The following is an 18,394-nucleotide window of genomic DNA, read 5'->3' on the forward strand; positions in this document are numbered from 1 at the left end:
ATTTGTGTTGTGAGATCAGTCCACATATGGAGTGGTAAATCTCTAGTCTGGCTGCTGACAGTGGTGCAGATGTCACAGAATAATGCAGGGTATTGATTATTTGTTGTTATATGACAGGCACAGATGTGAAGGGACTACTTGGTATACAGCATGGTAATCCTCCATTGTGACAGTTAGATGTAATTGAATGAAACATTGATGACAAGTATCCCTGTCTCATATTCCCATGCTGTCCAACACTGGATCACTGTCATATCTGAATGCTCAGCAAATGTAGAGGGTGTATGATTCAACCAGTTGGCCAAACAGAAACATATAATGAGGCTTTTTTTCATATGATGTCAGACTTTGATATCACTGTCTCACATGAATGCATTGTATCTCCATGTCCTTCATAGTGAACACACAACGTCTAACACCATTCGTGCCGCTTACATGTCCTAACAGACCTGGAACAATACTAAACATGAACAATGCTAATGCACTATATTGTCTTTCTATCTGTGACAGAGAATTTACATACCCATTGATGGTGTGTAAGTGAATGGAGTTACATTGAATCCAACCACGTATTCTGGCTACTTCACTTTTTTTGTCAGGTGATGTAATTGAATAATTTCAATTTTCTTTTGTCCATCCATGTAGAGCAAAATGACTTAGGATGTAAATCTACCTGAGAAATTGGTAGTTTGAAAATAACTTAGTATTAAAAAGATTTATAATCCATTTGTTGTTTGGATGATGCAAAAAAACAATGTATTTTATTACTAAGATCAATTAAAAGAGCATGAACAATAAAAATACATAAGCAAAAAACAGATTTCAACACTACAGTAATGGATATTTGTTCACTAGTTGCTATGATGCAAACATTGGAACTTTTGCTATCATACTGTTGCCAAAGTATTTACTTGCAGAACAGATGGATGTATAGACTGCATTTATAAATGGTAAAGTTTTCACATAAATTTATGTGAGGCATTCTCCAAGATACAAAATGGAACAAGTAGAGTTTGTAAGTAATTTGAGGCATTATATGGTTTGAAGGAAAATCATCAAGCATGATATAATTCTTTGGATTAGTTTATAAAAGTCCTAATATGATTACTGCCTATATGTACTGGTAACTGCAAATAATGTAAGCTATAAAACTGTGTTTGTTTAAGACTGAAATGTTACATTCAAGGTCGTGTTCAAAGGCACTGATAAGGCTAAGGCAAAAATGCCCTCAACAGGTCTTGAAGCTAGGAGCTCCAGATCCAAACTAAAGCTGAGGGGTGAGCCGGAACGTCTGTAGTAATACTATTCATACACTACATTTATTTTGATAGATTGTTTGCTAGATACAGGGTGGCTATTATTGAACTATATGAAAAAATGTAAATTAGTTGCAAACTATGGCATGCACACACTTTATTCAATATGTAAATGTCACTACTGATATTTGGATTTAGGTTCGATATGCCTGTCATCATTGGTGATGATGTGGCGCAGATGAATAGCAAAATTCTGCATGACCCACTGAAGTGTCAGAACACCAATGCTGTCAATAACCTCCTGAATGGCTGTTTTTAGCTAATTAATGGTTTTGAGGTTATTACTGTTCACCTTATCTTTAATATAACTGCACAAAAAGGTGTTGCATGTGTTCACATACGGAGAATATGTGGCTAATCAAGGCCCATGCCAGTGGCCTCTGGGTGCTCCAGAGCCAGAATGCGGTCCCCAGAGTGCTCCTCCAGGACATCAAACACTCTCCTGCTTCAATGGAGTCGTGCTCCAGAGCTCCGTCTTGTACGAGCCATATCTTCTCAAAATCAGGGTCACTTTGGATAATGGGGAGGAAATCATCTTCCAAAACCTTCACGTACTGTCCGGTAGTCACCGTGCCATGAAGGAATATTGCACCGATTATTCCATGACTGGACACTGAACACCCCACATTCAACCATTGATGGTGAAGAGACTTCTTGATTGTGAAATGAGGATTCTCAGTCCCCCCAATGTGCCAGTTTTGCTTATTGACAAACCTGTCCAAATGCAAATGGCCGACAACAAGAAGATGTGCCTGCATGCACATAATTCCCATTGCGACCTGCAGCCAACTGCGCAGTTTGAACGTCTTAACACAAACGGTTCAGAAGTTACGATAATTTCATTTCATACAGTTCAATATTTGTCACCCTGTATGTATACCATAGTGTTTTTTTTTAAAAAAATACTGTACATTTATGTCTAAATTATTTAATGGGTAAACTCTTGTTTTATGCAGTGCAGTAATACAGTCTGAGTGAAGAGGTTGAAAAATCAGCCAACTAATTGCAGACCAAAGGTTTATTAGCCATGGACCTAGGTTTCGACATTTCAAAAAATATCTTCTTAGAAAGGAATGGATCTTGTTACATCGCTACTCCTGAAGAAGATATTTTTAGAAATGTCAAATCCTAGGCCAAGGGCTAATAAACCTTTGTTTTGCAACTGGTTGGCTGATTTTCAACCTCTTCAGATTTACACAGATGTTGTTTTCCAACCATGTTTAAGATTTTGCTATCTGAGTGAATTACAGCAGACAGAAATTTATATAAAATAAAATTATTGTTTCAGTTGTGGAACACCTGTCATAGACCAGACTTGGTTGTGCCAACCTGTAAGAAGACGTTAGCAGATCTTAAGCTAGATTATGTTGACCTTTATCTTGTACACTGGCCATTTTCATACAAGGTGAGTTGGTCAAATAAAGCAACAATACCTAATAAACAAATGGAAGCTATGAGTATCTTAGCAAATCATTCTTAGTTTAAATTAATTCCTATGAGATGTCATAAAGCATAGCCATGTGTCATTCTAAATATCAGCAGCTATGGTGTAAAAGTTTGCTTTAGAAATAACAGGCACATTTGTAAAAAGATAATACAAAATGAAAGCTATTTTTTAAGGATCTGCTTACTTTATAGTATCAGCAATCCATTCAGTACCAGTGTTCATCTCCTAATGTCAGCTGCTAATTATCTATCTCAAAAAATTAGTTTATCTATAGCAACCAACATGGGATCTAAAACCAAAATGTAACTTAAGACCCATAGACTGAGAATGCATTACAGCAGTGATTGTGCATGGCAAGATTTCAAAATGTCCTTAGCATGTTTTCAGGGTTATGTTTCACCAGATATCAATGTCACATAATTACAATAAATTATGGACTGGTGATTTGTGCGCACAAGGTAGTGTCACAGTTGTGTTCTATTGGCTTCAGGTGATGCATATTTAGTGGCCAAGACATAAAAGTGATTTCTGTAGCATGTTCTTCAAACCATTGTAGCACAATTCTGGCCTTGTTCAACAGTTAGTTATCCTTCTTAATGATGCCATCATCGTTGGGGAAGACATGAAGAATGAAGGGATGTAGTTGATCTCTAACAATGATCATGCAGTCCAGAGCTGCCAGGCTTTCTTTGATTAATACCACAGGTCACTTGGAAGCTCTAGTGAAGTCCCCCAAACAGTAATACTGCCCCTTCTGACCTGCAACCATGGTGATGTACATGTCTCCACTAGCCATTCACCTGGATGACAGTACATCTAGGTACAACCAATGAGCTGATGTAACAGGAAACAAGATTCATCCAAACAAGCAAAAGCTTACCATTGATCCACAGTCCAATCTTGATGACTTTGTGCACACTGCAGTCATAATTGATGATGTCGCTGGGTCAACATTGGGAGATATAGGGCTCGTATGCTGTGGAGCCCAATGTTCGACAATGTGCACTGAATGGTGTGCACCAAATCACTTGTGCCTCCACCAGCATCGTATTCTATCATAAATATTCCACAGATTAGTGCCTGCTGTAATAGCCAATCTTCACATTCTGAGATGAGGTGAAGATGTTTGACACTTTATTGTCTATTCTTAGTTTCACCATCCTTCAACACCTTTCCATAGGTGATCATGATAGGAGCACAGTATTTCCGACCAGTTGAGATGATCATTCTTAGGTGCTGAGCAATAGCACCCTGCCCTTTGGCCAAATTGCATATATCAGTCAATTTCCCCCATTTGCAACTGCATTATTACTAGGATGGTCCTCCATTTGTCTCTGCTCCACTTACATATGTTCCTTAATGTATCACCAGGTGGCATTTAACCTCATAGCAGGCAATATCATAATATCTTGGCTCATCACTGTGTATCTTTCTACACTGTAAATTTCTCTATGCACCACATAATCATTAAGAAGTTTCTAGAATGTCTTTCCTGTCACTGTTCCACAGATTCTTTGGCAGACACTTCACAAGTTGTACAACAGATTATGAATGACTTCTTCAACAGCTTTGTCTGAGTGGTATATGTCTCAGCTAGTCTTTATTTCTTGTGTCATATGAAAGGGCTTTTAGTGATGTATTGCATTTTATTAAGGGAACTATTGTTCTATTTATGTAAATAGATGGAAATGAGAATATTTGTAGATTTTGTAAGATTTTTTTGCATTAGTTTCTTTGTTTTTTATTCAGAATAATCCTAATGCCTTTTTTTGCAATACATAAATTATTTATGTCCTGCTGGAGTACACAGAAAGTTCTCATTGGCATAATGTGAAAATTGTTTCATAATAAACAGTGCTTAATTTACAGCAGACATTTCTGTACGTTGTCTCACTTGAAGCTAAATGCCTAATATAATTCCCAAAAATTTTACAAGGGTAAATTTTTCCAGTCTTTTATCATCCATAGATATATCTACGGCCTTATCCTTTTCTGTATTAGTGTTGACAATGGACTTTCTTCTGTTTTAGTTTTATTGGTAACTAAGTTTTTATGAACCATTACACTCTTTTATTAGTTGAAATAAATCTGCTATTTCAGGTTTTTATGAATTTTTTTCTACAGTTACTGGTGTCAGATCAACAGTATACAGTATTTTTGTTCCTTGTCACTAACTTCAATATTGTTTTGAAAGAGTCTGAACAAAAGTGAGCAAAGTACTGATTCCTGAGATAATGGTACATCATAATTACTGATAGAAATTTCAGATCTGTTTCAAATTCTATGCCGAAAGATCAAGAAGTTTAATATCCCAGCCAGTGATGAATGTTTATAAATGTATTAGTTAAGAAGTTACCTTTGATCCAGAGCATTATTTACAATAAATTTTGTCTCAGAGAGGTATAAAAATTTGTTCTAACTTTAGCATCATACAATAGTAGTGTAAGGACTATAGCCATTTCCATGAAACACCAGCTGTCTACAGTTATATTCAGTCATGTCAGTGGTGGCTTGTTCACCACTACACACACATGAAGTATTTTGGCCTTTGCTAGCTCATACTCTATTTGGAAGCATTTAAACTGGATTTTCATCTACCTCATGACAATGAAACACAACAGATTCACCACCTGGTCTTCAACATTTCCAGTGTTTCTTGAACTGATCCCTCTTCAGTTCTTGCTCCTCTCCTCTTTCAAATCCAAGTTAGCATTGATTAGTTCTTACTAGAATTAAACTGCACATTTAATATCGGATAAAGTCATTAAAATTCCTGTAGGGAGTAGAGAGCAAGATCAGTAACGATTTTTGCTCTCTTGGTATGTATTTATGAATGAATAAATATCTAAATCTACATCTACGTCATACTCTGCAAGCCATCTAGGTGGCAGGGGTAAAATATATGGATTGAAAGGCTATTTACAATGTATACAGAAACCAGATAGCAGTTAGTAGAGGGACATGAAAGGGAAGCAGTGGTTGAGATGGGAGTGAGACAGGGTTGCAGCCTAGGCCCAGTGTTATTCAGGCTATATATTGAGAAAGCAGTGAAGGAAACAAAAGAAAAATTTGGAGCAGGAATAAAATTCGAGGAGAAGAAACAAAAACTATGAAATTTGCCGATGATATTGTAATTCTGCCAGAGACAGCAAAGGACCTGGAAGAGCAGCTGAACAGAATGGAAAGTGTCTTGAAAGGAGAATATGAGATGAAGAGCAACAAAACCAAAATCAGGATAATAGGATGTAGTCGAATGAGGTGATGCTGAGGGGATTAGATTAAGGAATGAGACAGTTAAAGAAGTAGATGAGTTTTGCTATTTGGGAAGCAAAGTAGAGAGGATATAAAATGTAGACTGGCTATGACAAGGAAAGCATTCCTTCAGAAGATAAATTTGTTTACATTGAGTATAGGTTTAAGTGTCAGGAAGTCTTTTCTGAAAGTATTTGTATGGAGTGTAGCCATGTATTGAAGTGAAACATGGACAATAAACAGTTTATACAAGAATAAAATAGAAGATTTTGAAATGTGGTGCTACAGAAAAATGCTGAAGATTAGATGGGTAGATCATGTAAGAATGAAGAGGTACTAAAGAGAATTGGGGGGAACAGGAAATCGTGGTACAATTTGACTAAAAGAAGGGACCAGTTGTTAGTACACGTTCTGAGGCACCAAGGGATCACTAATTTAGTATTGGAGGGTATCGCGGAGGGTAAAAATATTAGAGGTAGACCAAGAGATGAATATGCTACGAATATTCAGAAGGGTAGAGGTTGCAGTAGTTACTTAGTGATGAAGAAACTTGCACAGGATAAAGTAGCATGGAGAGCTGCATCAAACCAGTCTATGGCCAACAACAACAACAATGATTTTACATGAGACCAAGACCTTTTACAGTTTTTACTCAGGTTGGATGACAAAGTTTTACTTTCAAAGTCACTGAACACTTCTCTCATTGCCCTCCTTACACTAATTTTTGCTTCATTCAATATTTGTTTGTCAGCTAGGTTTTTGTTGTCTTGGATCTGAGATGAAGTTCTCTTCATTTATGTGGCAGTTTTCTAACATTGGTATTAAATCATAGTGTGTCTTTCACAACACTTTGCTCTTCACACTTTGTTCTCATCACCAAATATTTGATGCTGACTGCTCAGATACTCTGAAATTTCTATTTTGTCTCTCTTGCTAAGCAGAAATATCTTCCTACCTTTCTTAACATTCTTTGTAAGATGCATTGTCATAGATGCTATCACACCCTTATAATCACTGATATCTTCCTCTACATTAACTGATTAGATATGTTTAGGTCTTTTTGTTGCCAGGAGGTCTAAGATGTTACCCTTATGAGTTGGTTTTCTAATGATCAGCTCTAAGTAATTTTTGGACACCAAATCCAGGAAAATGTCACAAGAATCCCTGCTTCTTGCACCAGTTTTGATTGCATGGCGCTTCCAATCTATACATGACAAGTTGAAGTCACCTCCTATTACAATGGCCTGATCAGGAAAATTATTAACAATGCTCTGGAAGTTCTCTCTGAAGTGCTCTACCACTAGAGCTCCTGATCAAGGTGGTCTATAAAAGCATCTGATCTTTGATACTTAACTTCACCCAGCTTAATTCGTAAACAGAATCCATGATAACCTCACTAGATTTTATTGAATTCATCATAGCAATAAACATGCCATGTCACCTGATGACTACCCTATCCTTATTTTAAATATTCCAATCTGAACTTAAGATTTCATTGTCATTAACATCCAATTTCAACAAACTTTCTGTTCCTAACACTATCTACGCATTATAACCTTCATTAAATGATACTAATTCTGGGACCTTTCCTTGGATGCTCCAGCAGTTTACCAAACTCATATCAACCTTTTCTATCACTGATCTGCGAAGATGAATACTCTCTGTGAACATTGTGGCTAATTTATCAGACCAATTATCTTTGATCCCAAGGGCAGGTTCTTCTAACCTAAAAAGCCCCATTAGCACACCACATATGCTCCACTACCCTAGTAGCCACTTCCTGCGTGTAGTGCACGCTTGATCTATTAAGGGGAATCCTAGAATTCTGCACCTGATAGTAGAGGTTGAGAAATTTGCATGTGGTAATATTGCAGAGTTGTCTGAGACTCTGGTTTAGACGTTCAACTCTGCTCCTAACCAGAGGACTGTAATCAACCCTGGGTATGATGTTACAAATAGACTGCTTAGCCTCTACCCCACATGCAATGCTAGTTTCCCTCACCAATATGTTGAAAGGAGCCAAGATGCTCTCACGACCCAGGCGGCAGGCATCATTCATGCTGATAAATGTGACTATGTGGAGTTGGCTGCACCCAGTGGGCTTGATAGCCACCGGCTGGGCTTCCTCTACACCACAGATGAGGCCCCCCTGTTAAACATAACAGGCACACAGTGACATTCTTTACTACTTCATCTGCTATTTCTGTGAGGGTCTCCATCACTTGCCTAATGTTGGGGGTCCCAGTGAGCTCTGCACTTGTCCATGCTGGGTAGGGAAATCAGCCATTGGCCCAACAGGCTCAACACTGGGTAGCACCTCATACCTGTTGCATAGGCATAGGGAGCCAGCTGCATTACCTGCTCTCTCTTTCACCTTCTGCCAGTGATGTAAGAACTTACACTGTCTCCCACTCACTCTCAAATGAGGATGGACTGGTCAGACGTTGCACATCAGAAGATGCAGAAACACCCAGGTCACCGGGGGTTCCGATGGCACCAAAGGTGTCGCAGGTCTCATCACCAGCACCCAAATGTTGCTGCAACTCTGAGCATTAGCCAGAAGAATGTTGACAGTAGCCAACACAGCTTCCAGCTGTTTACAGACAGCAGCCAATTTTGGTTGTGTCTGCTCTGAACAAGCACAGTACCTAGCCATGTTGTAGAGAGTAAATAATTGATATAAGGTCTCAAATGGCCCTATTGAGTTCGGAATTAATGCAAAATATAATGAGGAGAATAAAGAAACACTGTATCCTGAGATATCAGCCTCTTAAACAGCAATAAATTTCTCTACTGAAGTGAATATATCTACACTTACCTGTTAGGAGAAACTCTGCTTATCAAAAGCTACTGCATGAGATAAGTAAGCATACTAGAATGAACTGATCTAAACTGCATGCTGTGTGCCAGCACAAGATTTAAACGTAGTGATATGGCATACAGCTGCTCATGATGGGAAAATTACACTAGGAAATCACCTTGAACAGAGATATGCACCAAGATTTATGCAAAAACAAATAGTAATTTGCTAACTATTAGTCTACACAATAAAACACACAGATATAGTTCACTTCTTTGCAGAAGCACATAAAAAATCAGAAACTAAACTAAATTACTGTGTACTGCTGCTGCTCCTACTGCTGCTGGCATGTCCACTAAGCTTGGCATCTGCCAATAGATAAGGTATCTTATGGTAAATTAATGGGGGAGCAGGACTGGAAAGGAAAGGAACCAACTAACAGGTGCAGTTTTTATGATGCTAAAAGTCTATAGGAAGGGGTCTTAATAGAAAGCACAAGGGTTTGGGAGTAACAAACCATTCTACAAGTGAGAAAAGACAATTAAGTTGAGGAATGCACAGAGTGCATATGACCATCACACATTTAGTGAAATTTAGCTAATATGTAGATGGCTACATACTGTTAAAAATGGCTGAGTGTTCAACTGATAGCAGAACAACTTAAAATTTTTAAATCATTATATGTGAAAGAATCAAAATGGAACTGTATATACACACAATGTGTTAATTTTTCATAAGCATGTAAGATGGGAGCCTATTTTATTTTCCTTGTTGTAGAAGTCTGCGTATTAGTCATAGGTGAAATATTACCTGTTAGCTGCTCATTTCCAAATATCCCTCAATGAAGGAAGGTACAATTAATCAGTTAAAGAGGAAACAGATAATCATTTCCTTACAGCTCTAAAGGTACTACTCATAAAGAGTTCATGCTCATGTACAATTAATAAACAGCAGGAAGACAGGATAGTTAGTGTTTAGTCATTAATGCCTCACTGGCAACATGGTCATTGGAGAGATAACACAAGCATATTTGTACAAGAATGTGGAAAGAAATTCTTTGATGTCTACATCTCAGTAGCATACACATTCTGGCACCAATTTCAGTGAGCTAGGAATAAAAACATACATCAAAGCTGGCTGCAGAAGTATTTTTCTAAATGGAAGTGTTCTTGCACAACCACTCCAACAGCTTGTTTGAAATGAAAAATAAAGAGAAGAATGATGGGCACATGTTGAGAGAGCTCAACACCAAGGAGCTGATTTAGGCAATATGACTAATGATGGATGTTAACTGCTGCTCTCTGTATTTCTTCCTGTATTGTATGTGAGCCTGAGTGTACATATGCATACTTGCTATTGATTTGGACTTTCAATTAGAATGTGGCATTTTATGTCTGATTATTATTTGAATGAATTTAGAATAAAACTTGGAAAGTAAGAGAGAAGTACTAACAGAACTGAAGTTTTGAGAATTGCTTACAACACACCCAGTAAGAGCATTTGCCCATGAAAGACAAGGTTCATGATTTGAATGGTGATCCAGCACATAGTTTTAATCTGTCTGGAAGTTTCAAAACTCCTTGCTTATTACCTGTGTGTAATTAGATCATATGTTTCTTAAAATATTAAGAATTACTACATTTCTTGTGAAACTTCATGAGCATTAACTTACAATGCTATTTATGGTATAAATTCTGGGCTATTACCCAATATTTTTTGTGTATTTAGTAAGAGACAATTACTTTACATGTTCATTTATAGATAGATAATTTTACTGCATGTTTCACTTAGAAGAAAAGAAAGTAAATGAAATAAAATAGAAAAACCCACCAACAACTTACAAGTTCAGCACAAATGATAAATGTGGCAGTCTTTGGAAATGATCTATTTGTTCTGAAAAAGACGAGGAAAGAGTATGGGGATGCTAGACTATCCCAGGCCTAAGTGGAGAGGGTCTCATGATTTGGACAAACAGTGCCACAGCTTCACAGGACAAGAGGGAGATCTGAAATGGAATGGTGGAGAGGGTAGATAATATGTCAGAGGTAAAGGAAGACAATACATTTAATCTTGGAAATTTATCTGCTCAAACTCATGTTATGAAAATGTTGTGGAAGTATGAGAGTCAGAAAAGGGCACAACACTTCTTGCATCACCAGCATAGGAAGTTTCCTCTAAGTGCTCCAAGCAAAGCCGTCATTATGCCCATAGATTTACCCTGACCCATTTGTATATCTTGATCCAATTATTTCTCTCTCTAATTTAATTCTTTCTAAAATAGTAACTCTTTCTTGTGTGTTTCAACTTTTGCCTGCTTAATAAAAATTATTTTTTCAATATGTACCATACTACTAATTCTTGCTGTTCTGTGTATTCTTTGACTTTATTTATTGACATGTGCTATAATTTGTGTTTGGTAAGTGAAGATGACTATTTTTATAAAATTATGAAAGAGAATAGCTGGCCAATACCTACTTCAGGATGTGATTTGTTAGTGCCAGCAGTTCTGCATCATAATTTTATCATAATATACTTTTGATACAGATGATTCTTTTTGGTAGCATATTAACTTTAGTAACCAAGTTCTACTATCTCAACAGGAAGGGGATGACTTTTATCCCTCCGAGAATGGTATTGCAATTACTACTGACATTGACTACCTGGATACATGGAAACAAATGGAAGAGTGTGTTAATTTAGGACTAGCAAAAAGCATTGGTGTATCCAACTTCAACAGTAAGCAGCTCAGCAGATTGCTTGAAGCAGCTACCATCAAACCAGTTACAAATCAGGTAACAAAATACAAATATTTTAATAAACTTTTGTTTAGTGCAGAAAATAAGACAGGCCATCTTATTTCCTTACCTTGTTTTAACTGTGGAGCAGTGCTTCCAAGTAGAAATTCTTGATGGCTGTAAGATGGTTAATGAAGTCTTACTTACACAATACAATAAAACTCTTATAATGGATATTTTTGAAATGCAAGTAATGTTTTAGTTGCAGTCTCTCGCATTATATTACTCTGTAGATCCATATGGTTTGGAATATATATGGCATGATACCGCATGGTGGCAATACTTTATTACACTCAAATGATACACAGTGAGTAGGAATGTCTGCTTGATTTGAAGCCATAGAGTGCACTGTCACTGGACAGTCAACACCAAAGATAGTCTGTTGTGAAGCCAGATCAATTCTCAGTGGGGTTACACGATATGGTTTTCCGACAGAGGCCCCTCCCACCCTTGTGTAGATCACTGGCAGAAGGTGATGGCCACGATATGGTGGTGGTGCACGAAGCTGATGTCTGTGTGCTATGCAGCTGGGTCAATGTGCCATGAGTATCAAATGAGATAGTGTCTGAGCTTCGTGTGCTGAGGGCATGGTGATGTGGGGTCTCATTGCAGAGCATTAAGGTGGCAATCTTCCAGGTATATTGAAGGTTGCTGAGTCTGACCACGGTGGGACTCTTGTGGGGTGTTATTTAGCAGGGGCATTGTGGTAAGGCAAAGGGGTAGTCTTAGTGGTCCTCCATTATGGTGTCAGAAGGGTGGTGACTGTGCGGAAACTATCAGGAGCAACCACGAAATGATGGCTCCAATGTCCACACCATTGGGCAGTTTGTAAAAATGCATGAAGTGATGGCCGATGAAACTATTTCCAGTGTCTCATTCGGGATGTTGGCCTTTGATGACCAGGAACTTGCCAAGCTGTTTAATGCTTAAGTTGCCAGGTTGGAAGTCTTTGGTGTCGATCTGTACTGCAAAATCAGTGACCGCCACAGAGTGTCTGGACATGTTGCCATCGGTGGATGGATCATCCTGAGATATCCATGCAGGTTTCAGATGACATACAGATGCTGTTCTGGGCCTTCCATTCAGGAGTATTTTGATTATATTACCATGTTTTAGAATCTTGTATAGTCATGTAAAGCAGGCCAAATTGTATCATCACAAAGCATGGCAAGTGCAGTCAGTGACTGCCTCATGCATGAAAGCTTTAGGAGTGTAGTGAGGGGGGTAGAGGAGGGGGGCAGTGAATGTGCCTAACAGCACCTATAGTAAAGCTTCTACCCTGAGTCCACCGTGGAACATAAGGGTAGCTTTTAATGTGTGAGCCCATTGCTTTGTGGTGATTGCTGAAGGGGTTACATAGTTCACTGAACAGAGCAGATTCAGTTATCAACCTAGGTTGGTGATTATGGATGCTGGAACCCTGTATCTGTAAATCCAGGTGTCAATGAAGGCTCTAGCTGCTGATTCCACTGACACGTTTCAGAGAGAGGTGACTTCTACCCATCGCATTACACAGTTGATGATTGAACGGATGTATCAGTAACCCTCAGATTTAGAGAGGGATCCTACCAGATCCAAGTGCATGTATTGGAGCAATCCTTTTGATATTGTAGACTGTCCAATGGGTGCTGCCCCACATTGCTTTTTTGATATGGTATGCTTGTGCGTGTCTGTCCACTCCTTGCAACCATTCTTGATGTTCGGCCATACAAAACAATTTGCAACAAGTTGTGTCATTGACCAAATTACAGCGTGTGACAAGTTTTGCAGCTGGTCAAAAATGATCTTACAAAATCACTGAGGTACTAAGGGGTGAGTTTGATTTTGTGACATCACTCAATATCTGTCTTGTGTCTGATGCCAGGTCGTGCTCAGTTCTGAGATCGATAGTTGTATCATTGAGGAGGTCTTGGAGCTCTTTGTCCTGCTGTGTTTCTGCAAAATCATCGTAATCAATTTGTGTGAAGATGGTATTTATTCATGAAGGATAATCAGTGACAATTTTGTCCACATCTTTCAGATGGCCTACACTTCTTGCAAATTGTGCAGTGTAATCAAGGTGGCTGCAGTGTCTGGGGCTCAAGTCTGTTGATGGGTTATGGCTTGAGTCTGCTAAGGTTTGGTGGTCTCTATACATGATTAGTCTTCCACCTTCCACATTTTAAAATTGACAGATTGCCTCATACACCAGTCCTTGGTGGATCATTTGTTTTGAGGAGGAGTCAGTTTTTTCAAAAAAAAAGTCTGAGTAGTTGTTGTAGGCCTTCCTGTTGGAGGACTTTGGCAATCTCAAAATGACTCTCACACTCTTTTATGGTTAACTGTGTTTGCAGAAGTGAGTGTGCCAGTGTTGTTGCCTGGGTAAGACAGTCTTTGAACTGATCAAAGGCTTTTTGCATGTCGGGGACCCACATCACCTTGTGTTTACCTTTAGTGTTTTTTCCTTTTATGGCCTCTTGGTGACTCAATAGTGGCTGCCTCTGACAGTAAGTGCTGTAAGAAGTTGATCATCTCTAGAAATCAATGTCATGCTGTGGTGAGGTCTCCAGACATTTTTTTGAATTGCTAGTCGTTATTCTGCTATTGAGGCATAAGGACTCCAGCTGGGTCTCGAAGTAAAGAAACTGGTTTTGTTGCATTTCAGTGAGTGAGTTCGAGCAGTTGAGTAGGTGGTTCTGCAACTTCATGACCAGTGTTGGCTTGAATCAGTGCGCCACTGGACAGACCCAGTAGGAGCAAGAAATGGTGGACAAAATTGGCAACAAGTACCAGTTTGCTGATATCTGTGATCAGAAAGTTCCAAATGACCATTGTTCTGAACACCTGGTCCAATGTGCAGGGTAGACCCACAAACAGGGATTGCTGAGTTCTTTGTTGCATGGAGCTGTATAATAGTGTTGTTGTGTCATGTGGCGAGGCAGGTTGGAGGTAACGCATTTGCATCAGAGCCACAAATAACTAAATGTATTGCTATCTGAGATGATCCAGGATATAGAGCCTCCATTGGTGAAGTGTGTGGTAGTCTGTTGCTACTTAGTGTGAGCTAATGTGAATGATAATCATGATCCGGTGCACCTACTGTGGGGCACGCTATTCTTTTGGGTGATCACAGGGTGGATAGAAGATGCATGTGACCTTGCTGAAATGTGTGTGGTACCAACAGCAACATGGGAAGGCAATTTTGGGGGAGAGCAATTATCATTAGTTTGTTTTGTTGATTCAGCTGTGTGGAGGTCATTGTGCTGGGCAGAGGCCATGATGTCAGAGTTGGCAGCAGTGAAGTATGGTTGGTATCATCTGCTTGCAACAGGAGGCATAGTACACTGGAGCTGGTGTTGCTAGTCATGTGCAATGTATTGTTGTCAACTAAACTGATATATTGTTTATGCTGAGTAACAGCAAAAATTCTACCTGCTAATTTAAGTCTGTAATCCAATGGTTCCTTCTCATAGGTGATTATGATGAGCTGCACTTGATCTGGGTGTTTAGCTTTCCACAATGTCCACAGCATACAATCGGGTATAGATTGAGAGCTGATTAATGTTTGTGACTGGTGTGATTGTTGGGACAGAGTTCTGTTTGTTGGTTGTTTATTATAGAACACTTGTTGCAGTTGTTCTTCTGGTGTCCTGTAAAAGTGTTGTAGAGGTGCTGATTTTGCTTTAGAGTATTTATTATCTGCCAGTGGTGCAAAACTGATGTCTCTTATCATGTGTTCTTATACACCCAAGTGGCTGAGGAGCATGAAAAATTTTGCAGCATCACCAGTGAATGTTGGGTGGTGAGGATGCTGTGTGTTATGACAAACCTTATGGAGAGCTAATCGAAATGGAATGGCAGTAGCTTGAGGTGAGCACTAAATTGGTTTTTAGGCAATCTCTGTGGGTGATTATGCCAAAAGCCATGGTAGGTTTGGCAGTGGTAATGTAGGTCTGTGCCACCATGACTGAAAGTGTGGTCAGACTGTGCATCTGCATGGGTGGCTGTGTTAGTACAGCAATGAAAATTACTACACATGGTGGTGAAGAGTCAACATTCATAGTGAGTGATCACGGATTCAGTTGGCCTGATACTAGTGTTTCGGAATGGACCACTTGCAAAACATGGGTGGATGCTAATTCACACAGTAAGTTGGTAATAAGATGCCACTGTTCATTTTTCAAGATACACTTTTTCAGAGGGTTGGTTCTAAAACACTGTATACCCTGGCACCGCACTTGTTTGTGTAATTTGCAAATTTTGACACACAATGGTAGGATTATTGATGCATAGTATCCAATCTGGTGAGTATTTGCTGTAATTCACGGTTGGTGTGGGTCTCTATCGTAGATCTGTAAAGTGAGGGTATGATATGGAATACAAACATGATTTGGACAAAAATAATACTTTATTGCACTCAAATGGTGAGAAGCATGTCTGCTCAATTTGAAACCATAGACTGCACTGTCACTGCACAGTCAAGACCAAAGGTAGTCAGTCCATTATAAAGCAGGATCAGTTTTCAGTGGAGTTACACAATGTGATGTCCTCACAATTAAAATTATTACCACAAAGTATTGCAACAAGAAGTCTACACTTTAATTTATTATATTTCAGCCTGAAGAAACAAATGTTCTTAAATTCTCTAAGTTATAGATGTTATGCTGAAGCAACAGATGCATCATTTATATTTTGGTACTTTGTGTTAATGACCGCTTGATGTTTTGGAAAAAACAATTTGTTTTTGAGAATAATTTTGTTCATACCCAAATAATATAACAGGTAGCCTTATTAACCTTAAGGAAATTTTATATACCTGTAGTTCATTATGGTAAAAAAAAGAACTATCCACCATGACAGAAGACATTACATCACCTGCTGAAATTGTCTGAATAACACAGTTTAGATCACAGTGATTACTATATTTTTTAAATATATTTTGCAACCCCAGTTCTATTTATCACAATAATCAATAATAAATTATGACATCAACTGGGACTGATGTACGCTGCAGTAGAATGGTGCAACTACGTCATTAATCATCTATGATTATTTTTAAAGACATAAGACAAAAGAATAGGATGTTCTTTGTTAGCAGAAAAATTGCACATGCACAATTAAATTACATAAATTATATCTAGCATTAATATAATGAGCATTCTTGTATTATAGTCCACATGAAATGGAAAGCTGTAGTCTCACAATGAGGATGTGAAACATGTAATTACTCACTTCAATTTCATTGTTGTAGATTGAATGTCATCCTTATCTTAACCAGAAGAAACTAATTGATTTCTGCAAGCAGAGGGACATAGTGATAACTGCTTACAGTCCACTTGCAAATCCATCTATGACAATGCCAGGAGGAGGAGTGCCATTATTGGAAAACCCAAAGATGAAGTTACTTGCTGCCAAGTACGGGAAGACAGTGGCTCAAGTTGTTCTTAGATATGTGGTAAGATATGTGCATTGTGATCTACAAAAGTTAGTAAGAATTAAAGAGATTCATGTCATCATCATTTTTTATTTTGGGTTTGTTTGCTCTGAAAACAAAATAAGTAGAGTATCTACTCTATGTTTTAATAGACATCTACTCTTTTAGAGAAGAACTCATATCAGTTTTCACATGTGCTGTCTTTAGTATGCCAGTAAAATGTCACTGTTTTTTTTTTTTTTTTTTAATTTCAGATAAGTTGTTGGCTGTAGATTTCTACATATTTCAAACAATGGAAAATCCAGGATGGAATGTAACAATACAAGAGAAGGAAAGTTGCTATTCACCATATAGTGGAGATACTGAGCCGCGATAGATACAATAAAAAGATTCACACAATCATAGACTGCAGATCAGTTTGCAAGTTGCACTTGCGTGAGTGTGTGTGTGTGTGTGTGTGTGTGTGTGTGTGTGTGTGTGTGTGTGTGTGTCTACTGCTGACAAAAGCCTCAATGGCTGAAAGCTATGATTGTGTGAATCTTTTTATTGTGTCTATCGTGGCTCAACATGTCCGCTATATGGTGAGTAGCAACTTTCCTTCTCTTGTATTGTTTCTACATGTTTCCTGTCACTTAAAGCTCAGTTTGCTTTAATGAATAAAAATATAAAGTGTGTCATGCCATTCAAAGTAACAACACAGGACTGCTCTCAAATTGTGCATCAGCTGATCACTGCGGAATCCTTAAGTTCCACCATATTGCAGATATTCTATCACTGTAGCAGAGTGGTGGACCAAAGCTGAGGTCATAAAACAAAGTGACACAGTTCTGTAACCTATAACTGCAACTGACTGACCTAAATCCACTGGATGCCAGCTCTTTTATAACCTCACTCAGGGCTCCGCCACACACCGTCAGGTGGCTTGCGGAGTATGGATGTAGATGTAGATGTAGACTTTTAACAGTTAAAATCCCAGGTGTGGTCTCACAGACTGCTAGCATTTATTTTTGCTCTGTTGCAAATGCATAATGGCGGAGTAGGAGATTATAGCATTGTTTAGTTGTTCTTTCTCAGAGCTTCTGAGGTTTCCTTTGTCAGTAACCACTTGAATGTGGCATGGAGCTATACTATTACTGCATCTTTCATGCTACTGATCTCTGAGACTGCACCTGGGACTTCGCATTTTGGATTCAGTAGCCAAGTCTTCATCTACTGTTCGTATTTAACAGACTCTGACTTCGAGGATACTGTTTTCAAATTGTTTGAGGACAGTATAGGAAGTGATTTTGGATCATATAGTGGCAATGAAATTGAAAGTGAATGTAGTACAGTATAGGAACAGTGAAAAAGCGAAGATGAATTTATTTTGCC

At 38.5% G+C, this 18,394-nt stretch overlaps 1 protein-coding gene across 1 annotated transcript in view; it reads left to right on the top strand.

Annotated features, from left to right (window-relative positions):
- Nucleotides 1-18,394, top strand: part of LOC126283958 (aldo-keto reductase family 1 member B1-like) — a 55,055-nt gene that overhangs the window by 23,338 nt on the left and 13,323 nt on the right. The window contains exons 3-5 of the mRNA XM_049982398.1: nucleotides 2,605-2,721; nucleotides 11,416-11,607; nucleotides 16,841-17,044. Coding sequence (XP_049838355.1) covers nucleotides 2,605-2,721; nucleotides 11,416-11,607; nucleotides 16,841-17,044 — 513 coding nt within the window. The remainder of the gene's footprint in view (nucleotides 1-2,604; nucleotides 2,722-11,415; nucleotides 11,608-16,840; nucleotides 17,045-18,394) is intronic.

The sequence above is a fragment of the Schistocerca gregaria genome, chromosome 8 (genome assembly GCF_023897955.1).
Source record: "Schistocerca gregaria isolate iqSchGreg1 chromosome 8, iqSchGreg1.2, whole genome shotgun sequence".
Lineage (NCBI taxonomy): Eukaryota > Metazoa > Arthropoda > Insecta > Orthoptera > Acrididae > Schistocerca > Schistocerca gregaria.